At 28.5% G+C, this 22,298-nt stretch overlaps 1 protein-coding gene across 1 annotated transcript in view; it reads right to left on the bottom strand.

Moving 5' to 3' along the window:
- Positions 1-1,083: 1,083 nt before the first annotated feature.
- CARPB (Carbonic anhydrase-related protein B) overlaps positions 1,084-22,298 on the bottom strand; it is a 198,245-nt gene continuing 177,030 nt past the window's right edge. The window contains exons 5-8 of the mRNA XM_065509207.1: positions 18,499-18,594; positions 18,148-18,369; positions 5,299-5,482; positions 1,084-1,106 (exon numbers count right to left, since the gene is read on the bottom strand). Coding sequence (XP_065365279.1) covers positions 1,084-1,106; positions 5,299-5,482; positions 18,148-18,369; positions 18,499-18,594 — 525 coding nt within the window. The remainder of the gene's footprint in view (positions 1,107-5,298; positions 5,483-18,147; positions 18,370-18,498; positions 18,595-22,298) is intronic.

Here is a 22,298-nt window from a genome sequence, read left to right as displayed (position 1 = left end):
TATACTTATTATATAAATTTATAAACATTTAAATTCAATTATTTACGTATATTTATTAAAATAGTATGACTATAGATAGAAACTATCATTGTGTGGTGGGTATTGACTTTGATAATACAATTGTGTTTTCGAAAATAGCAAGCAAAAAGAACAAATATTTAATATGTTGTTTGAAAATACACATGGAAAATTTTTGTGTTGTTGAAAGCTTAAATTTGGAGGACTAAGTTTGCATGATCATGATATAGGTTGTCAACAAATCTTATGATCATTAGGTAGATATGTTTGTTTGAGATTATTTGTTCCTTAATTGCTATTTATGATCACACAATTGTAGTTTTTAGCTGTTTAATCAAAACAAGATGTCTTTAAGCAAAATCTTGAATTAAAATTCTAACATGTTTGCAGTTAATTAAATATTCTCTGTAAAAGTCAAATAATACATGTAAGTAGATACGAGTATTTACAATTAAATAAAAGTAATTATAAAATTTACAAAGAAATTTAAATATTTAATTTATTTGTTTTATGCATTTATTGGACATTCTGGGAAATTAAATTCCATTTTTCATTCTAATTAATTGTCATTTGTCGCTTTAATATCTTAATAATTATTATAACTACATATTTAATTATTACTCTATTATCTAGCATTTTTAAATGGGGCTAATTCTCTTGTTTTAATTAACTATGTATTGGTTAAATTTTGTTAACTTAATTTAAATATAATTGTAACCTTAATTATTTAAATATTTATTTATTTGTATTGTTAGTTGTAGTTGTATTTATTTTATAAATTTAATACTATTTGCTTATAAATCATTAATAATTTATTTGTGTTATTATGTTTTGAATTTATATTTACCAAATATAGACTCTGTTTGTATTTGTGTTTTTATTATAGTTTAGTGGAAGCTCCTGTTACACGCTTTTTATTTAATTTATTTATAATTTTGTTCACCTTTTCCAACCCCATCATTTAGCCTTTGATTGTTTAACATGCTGTTCCTGCTTCTGCTTCTGTTTAAAAGCCCACCAACATGCTGCTGCTGCTGTTGTTCGGTTCAAATGTGTAGTTTACTTTTAATGTTGTTTCCAACTAGTTGCTGTGTGAAAAAAATAAACATTTTCGATTTTTTTAAAATTATTTTTCATATTAAATTTATTTATATGGATTGCAAAATATATGCAATCAAATTTATTTATGTAAATTTTGTTTTGTATTTTATATTAAGAATTAAAGGTTTATTATATGGGTGGAGTGCAGTTTTGGAAATAATATTGCTTATATTCATTAAAATTATTTTTCGGTTAATTATTTAGAACAAACAAAAAATAGGATAACATATTTCAATTAAACTGTATTATTTTCTAAATAAACTAATAATGCATCACAAACGTGTATTGTGTTGTTTTCCACACATACGGTATCTCTACGTAGTTTGCTCTTGCAACATTTTTGTGGTGAAAATTTTGATTTATTATACTGTGCGACAAAAAATAAATACCTCGGAATACTATTTTTGTGAATTGGTGAGAATTTACCTAATATGTATAGAAATTCATAAAAAATATGTTTGCCTAAATATCAAAATTTTTAAGAATGAAAATAACACAGATGTTAAGTTTTTCCTAAAAAACATAAGATAAATATGTTATATGTCAATGGATAGCGGATTTTGTCTATTCTTGAAAAATATATATAACTTTTGACAATTAAAAAATTCATGGAATACTTTTTTGAAAAATATGACAAAAACAATTTTTATTCAGTTTTGGAAAGACATATTTTTCAAATTGAAATTAAATTATTTATGAATATTTTTTAATGAAATTTTATAGATATAGAATTCTTCTATTAAAAATGGAAAAATAAAAATAAATTTTGAAATTTATAATCAAGTATTCCCCAAAAAAGTCTTTAAAAAATTCCAAAAATGGGATTTTTTAGTTTTTTGGCTATAATTCCATACCAGGGATGGGGTTATCGGAACCCTACACAAAATAATTAAAAACATACTTGACCATACAAAATGGGTTACTATATTTATAACCTTCGCCTTCGTGAGAGTATATATATTCTGGATCCTTATAGATAGCGGATTAAGCCATGTCCGTCTGTCTGTCCATTTGTCTGTTGAAATCAATTTTCTGAACACCCCAGATATCTTCAATAATTATGTCAGATATGCTTTCGAGAAGTTTCCTATTTAAAATCAGCAAAATCGGTCCACAAATGGCTAAGATATGAGGAAAAAACCAGGTCAACCTCGATTTTTGACTTATATCTGGATTACTAAGTCATTAATATAGACAATATGGATATCTAATAGGGTATTCAATCGGTTAACCGTTAATCGGTTAACCGATTAATTTTGTTCGGTTAACTGTTCGAATAATTCAAAATTACCGATTTTCAAATAACGAATAAACCGATTAATTTGTGTCGGTTAACCGATTAACCGAAATTTCATTTTTTTTTTGCAATTTAACATATTTTTTTTATTTTTAATTTTTCATTTTAATTCAAATACAAATGTCAAAGTAAAATTACATACAGTGGTGGCCAGGAATTTAAGACAAAAATTTTTTGCTAAATTCCACGTGATTGTCAATTATTTTTTCAAATATTTCCACAAATATGTATGCATGAGGACTGTTTTAACACACAAGTGTGTTTTATTCGACTGTGTCAATTCATACATATTCACCACGAACACATACAATTTTTCTACAACTTGACCAAAAATTTTTTTTAAATAAACATATTTTCTCACATTTATATTTATATATATTTTTATTATTATAAAATATTCGGACCAAATTTCGTATTTTTAGTTCCATTAGTTTCGGTCATATCATGTTATTAACAGCGGATGTTCGCTGAGGTGGGTCAACGTATTTCCACATATCTTTGTCCATATATGTTTTACCGATTTTTCGAAACATTTTTCAGAAACTAGAAACATTAAAAATAAATTTCATACCCTTAGTGGTCCTTTTATTTTGGCTATATCGCACTTAAAATTCAGTTGATGAAAAAAATTCAAGTATTTGTCTTAAATTGGTGGCCACCACTGTATTTTTTCGAACATTCAAGAAATATGTTTAGTGAGTATAATAACTTTACATGTATTGTCGGATGAGAACATGATAATAGACGAAACTGGAGACTCTACTGAAACGAATTTTTATCAGAACTTATCGAAATTATTAAAAGTATTTAAAATCTAAAAATTTCAAAAGCACTCCAATGGTATAATGGAGCATTTTATATGCTTCGAAAAATCTAAAAAAATAACTGACAAATTGGATAATCTTTATCACGTCTTATTTTCGATTTCTCCAACATCTCCAACGAGAGAGTTTTTTCAAGTCGAGTTTTATTAAAACTAAAGAAAATTATTTACTTTTTGGTTGAATTGATATGTTTGTTTATTTTTTATGTTTTTGTTCTTTTTATTAATAAAATACTTTAATAAGTACACAAAATTCGTGATTTAGTTTCAGTTTAACATTTAAATATAAATTATTCGGTTAATCGAATAATTTAAAATTAACCGATTATTAACCGAATAAATCTAAACCCCGATTAATTATTTGCTCGATTAACCGATTAAACCAGAAACCCGATTAATTGAATACCCTAATATCTAATGATAGATATTTCAACGACCTTTGCAACGACGTATATAAGACCATAGTAAGTTGGACCTACAATGGGCCAAAATCGGAAAATATATTTTTTAACCCGAATTTTTTTTTCACTAAAAAAAATTAAAAAACCAAAAAAAAATCTTTAAAATTTTAAAATGTTAAAAAAAAAATTTTTAAATTTAAAAAAAAAAAAAATTTTAAATAACAATTCGAATAAAATTAACTTTGAAAAAAATAAAATAATTTTGTTTACCTAAAAATATTTAAAATTTGTATTTTGAAGTATAATTTGGTGAAGGCTATATAATATTCTTCACAGCCGAATATAGATCTCTTACTTTTTTGATATCCACTATGTGATTTGAGAATTTTTGCTCTAAATTTGAATTTTACATAAAATATAGGCATTTTTTGGATGGACCAGGTCTCCTCGGTATCAAAAGTTTTCAAATGTTTTTTTCATTTACAATATTTTACATAATGTTAGCTTTTCAAAAGAAAAAAAGATTTTTTTTTAAAAACTAAAGAAAAATCGCCGTTTTTAAATTTTTGAATTCAAATGCATAACTTTTATTTTTAAACAATTAATTATTTGTTTCACATATACATTTGTTGGTAGTCTAATAAAAGAGAAATGGAGAAAATCGGGAAGTATTTGGAAGCGCTGTTATCAAAAATCTGGAGTAGGGTGGGCAAAAATGTTGAAAATTTAATTTTCAAATGCGAATATATCCTAAGTTATAAGAGATAATTGCTAGCTGCAACGTTTTTCTGTAGTTCTCGATGTAATTTGTTTGTGACCGGAACGCAAACGAAGAAATTGGATCGTTTTAATAATATAATATACCCGAGCTGTTCTACTTTGGGGACCTCTGGCCACACCCTGGTGGGCTCATGAAGTCAAATTTCAAAAGCACCCATGTTTTATTTTAAATGCAATACAATTTCAGAAATTAAAAAAACAAGATTTTTTGATTTTTTTTTGTGGTGAAAAAATTAATTTTATCACCAGAAAAATCAATAGATTGTCGATGGTATTGAAATGTAGTTGCATGAAAAAGTTGTATATTTTTTAAAACTTTTTTAGAGTTCTACAGAAAACGATTTTTTTTAGAGCAGAAACTGAAACTTATCCTATATTTTTATCATTAAATTTCCTATATATTTCATATGTGTGGAACCATGATACTGTTTTGTTGATAAAATAATACAAAAAAATATCGAGAAGTTTCAGAAAAATGGTAGTAACTCAAAAAATAGATTTATTTTGCTATAATTGCAAAAATTTTAAATAAAAACAATACAAATATATTTTCAAAGATAATTTGCTTAATATGATGTATTCGGATTTTCAAATTCTCTTAAAATGTAATCACAAACAGTTTTTGCCCTCTACTGAACATTTTAAAATTTTGAGTTAATACAGTACTGTTGAACGAGTGCGATATATAATAACGTTCACATTATACCAATCATCATTAGTTATTGAAATGAATCAAATTTCACGCACATACCCTAGAACCATAATAAACTTATAATTTCTTAATTAATTAGTTTTTGACTCTTGACTATGATGTCTCATTAGATAAATGATAAAAATTTCTTATAATTGATTATTAAAAATCTATAGCACTAACTTACCTTTATAATAAACTTCTTTGTACATGGTGGGACAGGCGGCTTTACCATTTGCTTTGGAGTTTTTAAAATCAATATTGGTGCGTATGGGCCGGTGCAATAAAGGTTGAGGTGGTCTATAATTATTACCTAAGGGAGCTTTTGGATGATCTGGACTACCTTGCATCAGGCGACGTAAAGCGTGTAACTGTAACATAAAAACAAACAAATTTATACTTTTAATTAAGCCAATAAAATTACAAATATAAAAAAATGTCCTTAAATAACTAATGAGAGCATTTAGCAGCAACAAATTTCAAATTAAAAATTACGCATCAAAGCAGCACACATTTAAATAAAATAAAATATATTTCCTTTATTTTAAATACCTAAAAATCATATAAACTCGTATAAGTTATCTTTCCGTCTGACTGCCTATTTAAAAACGTATTACGCTTCAACAAAAGCAGCAAAAAATACCCAACAACAGCAACATAACAAACCAACTAATGCTTCAAATTCTCAGCAAAAAAAAAATAAATAAAATCTCGCTAGCGTTAATTATCTGTGACACTTCAGTTTACCCTTGCAGACATATTCGAATTTACAAACACTAACACTAATATGTACATTTACACACACAAATACACACTCAATTATTTACACTTGTACGCTGTCTGTGTGTGTATTTGTGTATGTATGTGTTTACATGGAAAAATCGTCAAAGTATGTATAAGCTTACTAAGCTGACTTAATGAGTTCAATGATACCTTACCAAAAATGAAAATGAAAATTACGAAAAAATAAACGTGAAATAAAAATGAAAGAAAACATGAACCCGGCGGTAGAAGAGAGTTAGTTCTTCTTCAATGCAAACACATTTACTCATTCATTCGCTGACTCACTCTCATTTCAAAACAGTGGCCCAGAAGTTGTTAATTTCAGTCACTTGGTTGCACAAGAGTATACTTTAAACTGAAGTTAAATACATATAAAAAAATACTTACATTTTGGTTTTACGAAAAAACTCAAAATGCTTTAACACTGTTTCCATTCATCAACATTTCATGAAAGAGTTCAGTATTGTGATCAGAAGACCTGAGGTAATTTTCTATGGGTTGGGAACAAAGTTTTAACAAAGGCAACAACCAGACTACATAATCTTAAAAATGTTATACTCATATTTCTTTTGCCCTGCTGGTGTTGTGCATTACTATCTATATCTACACAGAGAAAACAGATTCGTAGTAGCAACCGAATTTGTTGCCAATTGAATGATTCGGTTGCACACATAGAATTTTTCAGTTCTATCAACAGAAAATCAGTTAATAAAGAAGAATTTCGGTTGAAGCTACCAAACTTGTGCTACCCCTTCTACAATTTTGTAGCCACAGCTGTAAATTTCGTTCGAGTGGCAACAAAATCGGTTGTTATCACGAATCTGTTTTCTCTGTGTACTCATAAATATTGTTATGTATCTTAACGAATACTATATGCTATTATTGTTTTCCAGTTTAGTAGCATAAAGCTATGTATAGACGGTTGTCAGATCTAGCAACGTGCTGGCAATGTACTGACAATGAAAAATTGTTTGCACAAGGTAAATTGTCAGTTACAATTTCATTGCCAGATAATTGTGGGACAACAAATTTATCTGCCAACAAAAATTGGCAGTTCACACGGATGTCAAATTGTCCTGACTTTTTTCTTCTGAGTTTTTCTAAATTGCAATTGAAAGAGGTGCGGAAATTTGTCCATATTTCTTTGCAATTGTTCAATCATACCTGGATGGCATCTGCGTCCTCTTGCCATAAAATATCATTGGGAAGCTTATGTTGAACTGTGGAGAACTTTTGATTGCCAGCAGTGTTTTCTATGCCATCTGATCTGACAGTTCTCGGTTCGTTTGGGGTTATTTTGGTAACCAAATTTATCATGAATAGAATCTGTCTAGAGCGAAGTTCGCGAATTGATTAAATTAATTTTGAAAATCATGGTTCAATTCGACAATCTCATCGGGAATTACATTAATTTGATGGTGTTCGTAATTGTCCCTCTGAATGATTATTTTTAGAAATTAATCTTAACGATAATACGAATCCCGAAAGACGACGTACAGTGTGCAGATATGTGGTTTCAGCTGGATTCAGAACGAATAAAGCCAATTTCGGATAAACAAATAGTAGTCGGACGGTGTACGGTCTGTACTATAAAACGAGTGAGGCAAAACTTTCCAACCACTGCATTCTAAGTACTTTATAACGGGTATTGCAATAAGTGGCCGAGTGTTGTAATGATAGAATATTACGGTTTCATGTCTGGCCGCATATTCTGGGTATTTTTCGGTTAATGCTCGCTTCAAAAGAATCAGTTGTTTTCGGTACAGGTTCCCTGTGACGGTCTGGTCAGATTTCAGAAGCTCATAACACATACGATCCTTAGTCGGGCTTCACATACAATCTTTTACGCTTCGCGTTATCGAAGAAAATTTTATTCTTTTATAGCGTTCAAGTATCATTTGAGACATGCAAAATCGTCTTTCAAGGTCTCTCGGCTTCAATTCGTATGGTAAACCAATTCGTATGGTAAACCAATTGGATCCTTAAATGTCCGTCTGTCTGTCTGTTTAAATCAAATTTCTGAAGCCCCAAATTACCTACAAATCGGTCCACAAATGGAAAAAGGAAAAAACCAGGACAACCTCGATTTTTGACCTATTTTTATTACATACATATATCTGGATTACTAAGTCATTAATATACATCTAATGATGGATATTTCAAAGACCTTTGCAATGACGATGATGGGTCAAAATCGGTAAAAATATTTTTGAACCCGAATTTTTTTTTTCACCGAAAGTTTTTTTTTGCTAAATATAAAAAAAATTAAAAAACAAAAAAAAAAATTTTTAAATTTAAAAAAAAAAAATTTAAATTTAAAAAATTAAAAAAAAAACAATTCGAAAAAAATTTTCTTTCAAAAAATTAAAATACAACTTTGGAAAAAAATAGATTTTGTTTACCTAAAAATATTTAAAATTTTTATTTTGAAGTATAATTTGGTAAAGGGTATATAAGATTCGGATATAGCTCTCTTACTTGTTTCAAATTAAAGAAGTAAGGCAAAACTTCCCGCATATGACGCTTTGTTGGTACATAATTCGACATTTTCAAAGCAAAAAAAACTTTGTGTTTACACTACAATATTCAGTAAGGAAGTGAGAATAACTGACAGATACGTACCCTTCAAATTGACATATAAGTTATTAAAACAAGTAAGAGAGCTATATTCGGCAGTGCCGAATCTTATGTACCCTTCACCAAATTATACTTTAAAATAAATTTTTTTAAATATTTTTAGGTAAGCAAAAATTTTTTATTTTTTTTAATTGTTTCTCAAAAAATTTTTTTTCAAAAAGTTTTTTCCAAATTTTTTTAAAATTTATTTATTTTAGATTTTTTTTTGGAAAAAAAATTTATGACAAAAAAACTTTTTGGATGAAAAAAAATTCGGGTTAAAAAATATTTTTCCCGATTTTGACCCATTGTAGGTCCAACTTACTATAGCCTTATCTACATCGTTGCAATGGACTTTGAAATATCTATCATTAGATATCCATATTGTCTATATTAATGACTTAGTAATCCAGATATAGATCAAAAATAGGTCAAAAATCGAGGTTGTCCCGGTTTTTTGCTCATATCTCCGTTATTTATTGACCGATTTTGCTGATTTTAAACAGCAAACTTCTCGAAAGCATGTCTGACAGAATTGATTTGATTTCAACAGACGGACAGACAGACAGACGGACATGGCTTAATCGACTCCGCTATCTATAAGGATCCAGAATATATGTATACACTCTATAGGGTCGGAAATGAAAAAATGTAGAAATTACAAACGGAATGACAAACTTATATATACCCTACTCACGAAGGTGAAGGGTATAAAAAGCGCTTTCAAAAAATACGACATCTATTGTAAATCTCGCCATACAGTCAATATGTTTTTAGCTTCCATAAGCACGTAAGAAATAAAACATATAACAGTTATATGTTGAATAGTCGTACATATTTACTATTGCATTACAATTGAAATTATTATTAACTATATAATTTACACTACAGAAACGGTGTAAATGTTCATATAACACGTACTACAGCGTTAAAGTACAGGTATTTAACAAAAAAAAAATTAAATTTACAGCAACTTTGTTAAGAGAAAAGCAATGTAAGTTTTTATACTCCCGAGTAAATACATATGTATATAAATGTGTATATACGAGTAAGTATATGTTTGCAACACCAGAAATTGCAATTAAAGCTTAACTCAGCTGCAAGCAGGAAGTTACAGCATAACGATGGCGTGATGATACTGACGACACGGTTGATAATTTTATATAAAAAAAAACTTCTACGACAACACTTTGCACTACCACAATGTACGACTAAAGCTGTCTTAGTAGTAGTTGCAGTAGCTGTTGTAGTGGTTGCTAAAGTGGTGATATTTTACACAGATACCAATATTTAAAGTTACAATTTGGTTTGCATTTAGCCAACCGGAAATAATGCCGGCAATTGTTTCCTGTATAAATGTATGTGTGCATGCATACTTATTTACAATAAGTAAAGTTGTTACAACGTGTAAAACTTTTTGCGCGCAAAAAAATAAGAAGGCGCCTTAAAGTCAGAGCTGTAATCAGTTAAACTTTGGAAAAAGAGAAAAATTATTTGTTAAAAAATTTAACTTAAGGAAAAATTTTAGTTTCAAAACTCCATACTACCAAAGTGAGCCTTAATAACTTAAATAGTAGTTATTAATGTATTATGTAAATTCCATGAGTGCTGAATTAATCCTCGCTTAATAAAAAAAACAGTAACGTATAATAGCTTTAAAATAAAGTTAATTGTGTAAGAGAAACAATTTCATAAGATCTCTGTGAGATTTTGAAATCTCTTTCTACTTTAGATACAATCTTAAAAAATTTAAATGCATTTTACTCAGATGTTAAATCAATCACCCAATCATTATTCCTTTTTCAATTAACTTTTCCAAACGATATCATATCTACACAACTATTAAATCCTTTTTTTTATACCATCTACTAAAATTAATTAAAATTATTTATTAAAGGGAATGCAACAATTTTAACTCATTTCATTTTAAAACGTTTACATATGATCCTGATACAATAAGAAATTACACCATATAAAGTGGGAGTATATTTTCCGTTGACCATTAAAAATACTTCCTGCCCACGTTGATGCCTTTATGGCTGTGCAAAAATTGAAAAGCAGGCGTTACACACACATACACAACTTTATAGATGCGTAAAGTCACATTATTAAAAAGCAATTAAACAGCTTCAACATCATGTGAATGGATGGGATCATGTGCATATGACTTGTAACAAGTGACCTGGTAACGCAACCGTTGTGTGGGTCTGGATTACAAAAAAAAATGGAGACAATGATTAAAATTTTCATTAAAATAAAAGGAAATTGTAAATATTTAAGGCTACTAATATAAAATATCGTACTTTAGCTGTTGCTAGTTGGGTGACAAATTAATATAAGCAATTTAAAAACAATTTATGTATTTTAAAGACTGAATGCCGATTACTCACAGCAAAAAAAAAGTTAAAAAATATATTATTTCGGAAAAATGATATTTAGCCTGCTAAAGCTTTTTTCTCTATTTCCGCTTATCGAACATTTACAATGCCCGTTTAAAGAATTGTTTTTTTTTCAATTTTAAGAAAATATGGGAAGGTAAAAACTTTCTGATGAAAATTTCTTATAACCAAAACGCGTGATGCATTTTTAAAACTTACTTTATATTGATTTCAAACTAGCTATTTTATAAAGGCCTCATTCATAATCAATTTTGAAATTTATTACAGGTTTATAAAACAGATTTTGCATGAAAATTCTGTTTTACAAACCTCTTATAAAATTAAAAATTGATTATGAATAAGGCGGTAAATAAATATAGAATAAATTGAAATTACACTAAGGGAAAGAATGCGACTAGGGTTTTTAATTTCCCAACCTTTTTTGATTCCCGGGAATTTTTTTCTACATTCCCGTGTACCCGGCTATTCCCGAAATATATAATGATACTGTAAATTAGGAATATTATAACCCAATTTCATATAAAAACTTAGTGTTATAATTATTAAATATCAGATCTTAGAATTAATTAATAAAATTTGAGCTTATTTCACTAAAATCTTAATCCGTAATTAAAAAATGTCAGCCTTTCATTCCATAGATCCCTTCCTAAAATTTAATTTTTTAGATTCATTCCAAAGCCTTTGTTTAAACTGAATTAATTTTAAAGTAACATCATTAATTAATTTTAAAGTAAAGTAATAACAGAATTTATTCAAACTCTGAATGATTAAATTTTTGTTAAATCAAATCATTTCCAAAATTAATTGAAAAAATTGTCTTAAACTTTTTTGTACTAGATTTTAATTGATGAAAAATTTAATCATTTAATACATTTTTGAAGCTATTTTGTTATGGATTTGAAGAAGAAATTTAAAGAATTTAGAATGATTCAATAAGAAATAAATTCTATAAATATTTTTTTTTATTTCTATAAATAATTCTATAATAATAAATTTTCATACGAAAAACCCCAGATAAATTCTGTTCTATTGGTCTATTATTGCCAAGATATAAGCAAAAAACTTTTCAATGTTTTTTGGTGAAAAAAAACAGAGTTCTAATTTGTTTTCTATGTATTTTCGTCAGTTTTTAATTCCCGGGATTCCCGACTAAAAATCCCGGGAGTCGGGTAGTGAAAAATTGACAAAACTCCCAGGAAATTTGTACCGGGAATTCCCGGGATAAAAACCCTAACTGCGACGTCAAAACAAGAACGCGTCATATTAATTCAATAATGTTCATTATAATAGAAAAAGCATAATACGATAAATCAATAATTTTCAACTTTAAATTAATATTTTTCCATATAATACAAAATTTCAACATTAGTAGACTTTCGTTAATGTTTCTTATTTATTCAATATGGTTTTTACTGATTTTAAGTAGATTTTTCTCTGGGTGTAGAAACGCCATTATTTTAATTTTTACTGATTTTATGTTTCGAAATTATTGTATTGATGTTTCGAATATATTTGGTCAATTCACAAGGTCTCTTATCAGTCATAATGTCTTAATATATCTCGACTCGGCAGCTCGGCTTAACCGACACATAGGCATTCGGCGAAGGTCACTACTGGTTGGTTGCGATAACACAATAAGCATAGCAAACAGAGCACTATTATTTTAGGACACTTTTTACTTGAAAAACAATAAAAACCATTGTGAAATATTGACAGCAGTTAATATAACTGTGGAAATTATTAACCTAGCTGTGGAACATTCAACATTGAAAAAAAGCTTTGAGTTGAACATTTATTATAGACACTGTTAGAAATAACATTAGCTGTGTGCAGCATAAGTGTGTATATTACAAGAAAGTGACTATTTACATTGTTGTGTAACTTTTGATAAATAAAGAGTTGTTACAATTTTAAAATATTAAACTGCATTAATTTGCAATCAAAAGTATCCGGTTTATAAAACACATCTTATATATAAATAGGCCACACGTTTTTTTGTGGTACACTTTTAAGTATGTTATTGTCCACCAATATTGATGAAACATATATGGTTTAAAAGGTTATTTTTTCTAGATTTCCAGAACATCAGTTTTTTTTTTAAATTATTTCCATAAAAGTGGTAAAAAGCGTTTAAAAGTGGTCGAATTTCGGACACCGGGCGATACTGTTTTTATAATTCAGCTAGATTTGAGATTGGAACCAGAGTGGATGGGTGTAAAAAGTGGATTTTATAACTCCTAATTAGAATCTTCCGTACTAATAAATTAAAATCTTTTATGATTCTCAAATAAATACATCGCTCTTTTGTATTATTTAAAGTCTTGATAAATATGTATTTTTTTATTAAATCATGGGATATTTTCTTCTTATTCACTTTCCTAAAATTAACCATGACAGAGAGTAACTTTGCTATTTTTTTACAAGTTTTTTTGCTTTGCTAAACAATATGTTTTTCTTAGTATCTTTGACAAAATTCTCTTGTGTATGGGTTGGCTATAGCAACAACGTACGTACAAAGAAATAAATAAATATCAAATAGCGTTTTATAAAATATTGTCTCTTCAAAAAATCAATTGATAAACAGTTTAAGTAGATTAAGTGTTGTTGACTACTACACTTCCTTCAATTAAGTATCCTCCATACATCATACTGGGTTTATCTCGTTGGCTGCCATCATCATCTACAGTAGTGGATAGATACACTTTGTGTATGAGAATGTTTAAGTGTATGTAAGTGTGAATGTATAGTATTTAGTCTACTACTTACTACTACAACTACTATCTTATTTATTGGTTTAATACTTTCAGACATTAAGTACATTTTGTATTTTTTTCTTCTATTTCTATATGTATTAATGCTTTAGAATCAGCTATTTGTTCAAAAGTGTGTAAGTATGTGTCTTTATCATCACATAGATTTTAGTGTTTATTTAGAAATATACGTATGTATGTATAACGGAGTTTAAGTTTATTGAGCGTAAAATTGTTTAACGATTAAACTTTGTGTGGAGGAATTTAAACATGTCATTGAAATTAATTTGTTAGCTTTTAAAGGACATTAACTTTAAATGTTAAATTGGTCTTAAGTCTTTATTTAATATTTTGTTTTGAATATAAATAATAAATAGATGAAATACTAAGTACAAAATCATCTATTCAAATTAATTTTTTAAATTTAAGAGTATTATGTTTATAACCGCAATAGTTTTTGAGTGATCTATATAAATCAAGGCAATAATATAACAAATTTAATTATCGTATTAAATCAATTAGTTAATGACGTATTTAGTAAACAGATATCCCCTTAAACGTCTTATGAGTTTCTTGTTTGATTACTTTTTATTACAAAAATATGACTGTCAATTCACGGAAACCATGAATGAATTAGAATAAATGGAAACCAGCAGAAATAACAAAAACATGCGGCAAGCCTTTCAGTGCTTGCTTGGCTAAGTGCACATAATCAGTTGGCAGCAAAAAGTAAAACACTCCCACTTATGAATAGAAAAGGAATCGCCCGAACAACTTGGTTTTCATGTAAAAGAAAAACAACTACAACAATAGCATAGCGTAACAGCAAAAATAATACCTAAAAAACAACCACAAAACAAATACAATAGATTCTAGAAAATGTACTTAGAAAAAATGGGAAAAAATACAAGAGAAAAAATATGAAACGACAAAGTCACACAATGAATCACTGAAGTTTCTATACACAGACGATTTTTTTGTACTCGAATGCTTGGGTTAAGATGACAGTGCAGAAAGGTTGCCAAACAAGAGAAGTACATACATTCGTATGTATGAAATAATAAATAATGTAAAGCAATAAATGACATCAAGATATTAACAACAACAACAATACATAAGTAAGAATAATTTTCAGGGCGACAAAACAAATGCTTCAACACGTCAACACAAAGCAGTGGTGTAATTGATAAGTAGTTTGAAATAGAAACATAAATAACAAATAACATAGTTGCACACACGGCTATATTTGAATTTATTGTTGAAATTGAATTTCACATGAAAATTCAAAATAATATTAATATATCAAGAAAAAAACAAGTATTTCAGACACATTTGGTTGATTCGCAAGGGTTCCTATTATCTCATATTGCCTAATGTTCTAATATTTTACAATGGTTTGAAAATTTTGTTATTGCCCTTCAAGCCAACAATTTCCTAAAATAATACTACTCTGTATTCTATGTCGTGAAATATTAGAACATTATGAAAATATGACCTTGTGAATTAAAAATTATTAATATAGAATATTTATTTGACCCAACATCTGATCCTTGTATCTGGTGCACAGCGATGATGAATACTAGAGTTCTACATCCAAACAAAATTATGATACGATGTAAAAGCATTTTGATCCATATCCATTTGGATTTTAAAACAATAGAAGAAAATTAGTTAGAACTGTACTATTTTATATTTTCTGAAAGGATAATTTGTGCCCCTGTATAAGGATCTATTTATATTTATATTTTGATTCTATTCTATTCCTGAAAGATAACCATGAAATTGTGGGTTAACATGAAGAAAAATATGTTTCGAATGACAGTAGATCTTATATCAACGTCAATAGTGTCTATTACAGACCCACCAAGGCAAAGCTATTCTTCATATACTATAGTTCCCGAAGGGTATATGTGGAATCGGGAACCTATCCAAATAAGGTAAATATGACAGCAAATGACGAGGCAAGCTTCTTTGTTATAGACTTTTTATGGATGGAGGGAGCACTATGTGATCATGGACCTATTACAGCTTCCTCTTGTGTACAGTTGAGATTATAGGTGTCTGTTACGTTCCTCAAACCCGAAAACTAGGCGAACGTTTTTGTCTGCAGAGTAGTGTTATTTATATGGTTGCTGCAATCATACTATCTTACAGTTATGATTCACACCAATCATATATATGATTGTAGTAATTAAGTATATGTTTGTGGGCATTATTTTATGATATTGGGTGTATGACTTAAATATGGGGTATTTACAATAAATGCCGTATCTTTTGAACGCCTTTTTTTGTTTTTAATAACTTATATGAAATTTTGAAGAGTACATATCTGTCATTTATTCTCACTTAGTTATTGAGGCCGACAGACGTTGAAATATTTTGCTTGTCGAATCGACACCAAAGCCAAATCTCCATTAATGCGCTGTATTATAGGGAACCTCACAACTGATTCGTTTGAACTGATCATTGGACGAAAAACACCCAGAATATGCGGCCACACATGAATACCCATTATAAAGTATTTATAATGAAATGGCTTTATGGTCCAGACCTTGTCCCGTTTGATCCGATCGATGCAGAACGCTCTCTCTGGGCTACGTTTCACTTTGGAAAATAGTATCCGATATTGGCTTGATTCGTTCTTGGCCCCAAAAGATGAGCAGTTCTTTTGTCTAGGAATCCATATGTATCCAGAAAGATGGGAAAAGGTCATAGCGAACAATGGCCATTACTTTGAATAACTTCATATTGTACGATATCAGCTAAACATTTGAAAAATCCTCCATTTTTAAGTCATAGACTCAATATAATGACTCATCATAAACATGATTGCCACAAACATATACTTAGTAGTGGATACCCATCGTGTGCTACTACGCTAAAAATTCTTTATTAATAGAGGGGTTTTATAATAAACATCTTTACCATATTATAAAAATACCTATATTATTAAGAATTAATTGATCTTTCAAATTGCATTGTTAGTTTTTTTTTTCATTTTCATAAAAGTCTTAAAAGTTATAAAGCGTTATTTACAAAATTTTATTTCACACAAAAATAAAGCTTGGACATTTTTCTTTTCTCAAAAGTAAAGAGAATCGTGGGTTTTGAAAAAGTTATGAAGAAAACTCAAAAAAGGACGACAAACCCGATTTTTGGCAAAAACTCGACTTGTGCGACCTCTAAACCTCTTCCGAAAAATCTGAAAAAAATCAAAAATACTTTACCCTATAAGCTTTTAAAATGTACATGAGCTCCAAGAAATTTTTTTTTTTCGAATTTCCAAAAATCCTTTCTTAGTCGATCTACACATCATGTGAAGTAGTTACCTACAATATTTCAAGACATACAAATTTTCAAAAGTTCAAATTTTGGAAAAATGTTTCTATAGGAAAATTCGAAATTAGGCTTTAGGAATAGACCGAATGAACCTAACGTAGTATTTTAGATGTCTAAAACCATCTTCATAAAATTTAATTTCCAATGAAACCGATTTGGAGCTAATCGGTTGGATGGTTTCAGAGTCTATAACGGACATATGTAGAAACATTTTTTGTGTTTTATATGCATAGATCACTACAATTATGTAATCGAAACTGAATATATTTTTATTGCCGCAACCACATTAATAATTACAGTGACTATAATGTTGTTAAATAACTTGTAATCACGATAATATGACTGCTGTGATCATGTACAATTATGTATTTTTTTTCCAAAGTATAAAAGTACCAAAAATGGCACCATTGTGGTACATATTCCATTACTGGAGGTAAGTCAGGATATAAGACAATCAGAAAATGGGATGCAGAGGGAGGTAGTTAATTAGCTGGATGATGGCATGGAATCTTTAATATTTAAATAATTTTATCAATAAGAACGAAAGAAAGCCCAGATACACGAACATTAATCGGCATTTTACACAAAGAATTAAATTTAAAAACTAATAATATTTAAAGTATTTGTCTTTTTTTTTGGTAACTCTGCTTAGCTACAATACTATCCTTACTTAGAAAAATACCTCGATATTTTCCATGGATCTGTCTATATTATATGAATTCATAATATTTTTTGATTCCTTGACTTCATTTGGCAATATCATCCTAAAGTTCAAATGTTTATTATTTTAAGAAATTCGACTAAATTTCAATTTAATTAAAATGAGGCTTTTAAACTTAACAATTCACACACCTACAATGTCTATATTAGTAAGAACTATTACTGTTTAGATTGTTTTCAAGGAGTGTTCTTTAGTTCTACAACTAACACAACAACCTCGCGTAGTGATTGTAAAATCCTTTAAGGTTTTAATTTATTAAAAACAAAATAAATTTATACACAAACATTGTTGTTGTTGTTGCTGTTTTTTTTATTGTTTGTTTTTCTTCCCACTATGGAAACCCAAACGTCAAGCGGTGACAGAGAATGAATTAATAAATAAATAAATATATTTATGTACTTTATTATTACGTCTGAAGACTCACTCACCTGTTGCTTTGTAATATAAATTGGTTTATTTAAAACCACCCAAGTAACAGTTTCATGACAGGCGGGTGCCGTGGTTGAACCATCATACGTCATATAGTGATCAGTGTCCGGTAATAAGCCACGTATGGATAAACGTTTAACAAATGCTTCATCGCCACCATAACGTATGCGATCCAAAGAGTCGGTTAACATACGTAATTCTGGATTCGATAAATCACCCAGCTGCAAGAGTAAAGCAAATATTTGTATTTATTTTAACAACATACAAACAAATAATGCAAAAAAAAAAGTAAAAGTAATAAATATTTCTTACTTAATTTTTAATGTTTTAAATATTGACATTTTAATTACCTGCAATAGTATCGAGACACCAACAATGCCCTGAGCTCTATTTAATGCATCCGAAAAATTGTTGTATAATTGAGAATTATAACCAAATATTTGTATCTGTAAATTAAAGTAAAATGAAGACAGTAAAAATGAATGAAATCGATTTTTTTTATTTTTACAACCTGTAATGTATATTTATTATTATTATTGCTGTTCATGTGCTTGTTGTTGTTGTTATTGTGTTGCCAAATTTACTTGCAACATGCATAAGCCCTTATAAATGAGTAAATCCTTTTTTATTCACCCTTGTCTTGTTCATGTTCATGTTGTTGCTGTTTTACTGCATAAGATGTTTTAATTTATATTGACATTATGTTGAAGTATAAATCCAAATAATATCTTAATGTCGGTCTGTACATGTGTAAAAAAGTTTGAATATTGTATATAACTGTCTGTGCAGTATGTAATGGCTGTGTGTCGATACACAGATACAATGTCAGACTAACGAGGAAATGTTAAATAATCTTGTTTATTTGTAAAGAACAGCAACAAAAAAGAAAAAAAAACACCAGCAATAAGAACAGTACAAATAAAAGTAAAATACAACAATAAAATATAAATTCCAACGGAAGAACGAATTTTTACAGAATATTTTGAAAAGTTTTTAGTTTATTCTTCAGATTTTATCAGACGTTTGTTTATAACATTTGAACAATTTAAAGTGGCTAAGACTTTACGAACTGAATAAATAAATAGAGTGTAAAAATGAAAATGCAATTTTAAAAGGTATATAAATAAGAACAAAACAAATGTATAATAAAATAAAATTCATCCAAATGAAGTTATTACTCGTATATGGTTTCTACATGAAGTAAATACACAGATACAACCGATTCGTTATAGCAACTGAATTTATTGTCAATCGAATCATTCGGTTGCACACATAGAAATTGTCAGTTCAATCAACAGAAAGTCAGTTGATAGAGAAGAATTTCGTTTGAAGCAACTAAACTTTTGTTACCCTTTCCAAAATTTGAGTCATTGCTAAACATTTTGTTTTAATAAAAAGTCAAATAACTTGAATTTTTAACGAATTTTTAAAAGCACAGTTGCGTTTTACTCACGAATGTACATTTTTTAATAAATTCATAAATAGTACGGTTCCTTTATAAAATACTGTGTAAAAACATCTCCAAATTCGGAAAATGGTGATAAAATTTATATATATGTGGTGGATTTTGTTTCAAGTAAACAAATTTTGGAAATCGATATCCTACTAAGCGACCAAATAGGTCTTAAAGGAAAAGACCTCAGCTAAAAATTAAAAAGGGCACATTTTGAAAAAAAAACGTTCGATTTTGTAAAAACAAGCCAAAAATTGTATGTCTTGAGTTACATAATATTTATTTTGATAGATATCCCACTCGCCCATTTGAAAAAAAGCCCAAAAAGTTTTTGATTTCGTCAAAAAATTTTCAACATTTTTTTATTATTTTTAATTTTTTTTTCGATTGATTGAAGAAACAGCTATCTAAACTATTTGGGGCACATTTTGCTAAGAACTCATAGAGTTCTTCACCGATCTTGTTGTGTCTGAATTACTATCCAATAGAACCTTGGTGCTAATTTCATCTCGATTGCAAGACATCGATTTCAAAAGTTGGTTCACTTGACATGAAATGTCCCATATATATTGTTACGAAATTGTACTTGAATTCAAATATAATCGTTTTTATGGCTGGTTTAAAGTTGCATAATGTTCTCAATGTATTTTATGTTAAAAGCAGTTAACATATCTGCGAATATTATTAACATTGAATAAAAGCTTTGAGTTGAGCATTGTTTATGTATGACAACATTAAATGATTAAGTATGACAACATTAAATGATTAAGCTGCTAATATTAACATCGAAAGCTCTAGAATTCGAATATACTTGTGTGAAGATCATTATAGAAATAGAACTTTCTAGATGGTAATGCAGTGTATATAAATTGTCCATGACAACACTAAACAGTCAGTCTAATTTGAAGCATCGTGAAATAAAGAGAAATTAACTGCTTTCAAGTGTGCTGTATATTCTTGTACATTATAAAGTGTGTTATTTAAGTGTATGTACTTCTGTGCATTAAAAACCGTTTATTTGTATAAAAACACATAGTGACTATTTAAACTGTTGCTGTTGAACATTTGAATCAATAAAGAGCTGTTACGATTTTAAACAACTAAAACTGCTTTTATTTGCAATCAAAAGTATCCGATTTATTTAAAGGAAATAAGCCAACGCTTTTAAAAGGTGAAAACGTAACAATATATTTGCTGTAGAAATCAACACAAATTGCTCAAGGTTACTTTAATAACATATGTATATACCATTCGAAAGGCTTAAGCTTCTTCTTTCTAAAACTTAAAATCAGTTGACTTTCCATTATGTTTCTGGCTTATAAGTCCATAAAGGTACGAAAAACGTTTGTCAAAAACTTGTTGTACCAGAAAAATAGTACCACTTTCCTGGTATTTCTACTTCATTATTTTGTATATCACTGTATTATTCGAAATTATTTCACAAAAAATAAGTACCCATTACTGCTTATCCCTAAATAGTAAGGACTTTCTCACTAATATTTAATTGACACTGGTAATTTTATAGCGCTATTCTTATTTTGTTCAAATCTTCTTACTCTCTTACACAATGTACCAACATACATATCTATGTACTTCTGTATCTAAATAAATTTTTACAATTTTTACCTTCTAGCAAATAACACAATAACATGTATTTTGTTCTACATACAGATCAGGGGGAGGAATGGAAAAAAGTTTAAAACACTTATGTGGACATAGAACCAATACTTGTTTGGCATAAATTTACACAATATAATCCCAACTATCAACAAAATGCAGACAAATAACTACCACAAACTATTATGTATGCTTTACATCTACAAATGCATACATGTGTGTAATTTAGCATGTATATTAGAGTAGCCCAGTTTTAGTGGAACCAAAAAAGTCATTTTACATTGTTTTGGATACAAATATATGAAAAACGTCTTTCCTGCTTTACAATTCAAATATTTGTTTATATATTTTCTACATCCTTACTTGTATAACTTTCTAAACTACTTATAAGGAGAGCAATTATAACCTTTAGGGAGATTGGTTCAATTGATTATGGTAAACATATTGATCGTTAAAAAACAAACTGTTCAAATGTCAAAGCGGTTCGTGAGAGCGTGGTTGAAATTTCAATTAAGGAACTGCTGTCTAATTCACATGCATTTTTCCTCATGCTAATCAAAATAACACTTTTTGTCAGAACTTGAAAAGCGACCTAATGGGGGTTGCAGGTCTAGATGTGGACATACTAAAACCGTTTTCAAAGATTTTGAAACACCCTGAATATTTTTAGTTATTAAACTGTTTTAGTACGTAGTACTTTAGTACCTCTGGAAAGGCAAAAAATTAAGCTATCATAAAATGTATATTCCCAAAAATTAGGAAGGTTTTTATAAAAAGTTTCGCATTTCTTTTAATTTTTTTTTCGTAATTTTTTTAAATTCAACAATAATTATTTTTTCTATGAAAACTAATTTTTCTTTGCACAGTGCTTCAAAGACAATTTTTTATAGAAAAAACAGGACATTACTTGTTAAAATTGGTTTGTATTTGCAAAACTTATTAAACTTTTTGGAAAAATATACCTTGAAAATTAAGAACTGTACAAATACTTAATATACCATCATATTGTCCCAACACCCACCTAAAGTCGACTTAATCGATATAACGATCGCAATGAAATTAAGTCATGTGATTTATGTC

The sequence above is a fragment of the Calliphora vicina genome, chromosome 4 (genome assembly GCF_958450345.1).
Source record: "Calliphora vicina chromosome 4, idCalVici1.1, whole genome shotgun sequence".
In the NCBI taxonomy this organism is placed as follows: Eukaryota; Metazoa; Arthropoda; class Insecta; order Diptera; family Calliphoridae; genus Calliphora; species Calliphora vicina.
This window is presented reverse-complemented; position numbering and strand designations above follow the sequence as displayed.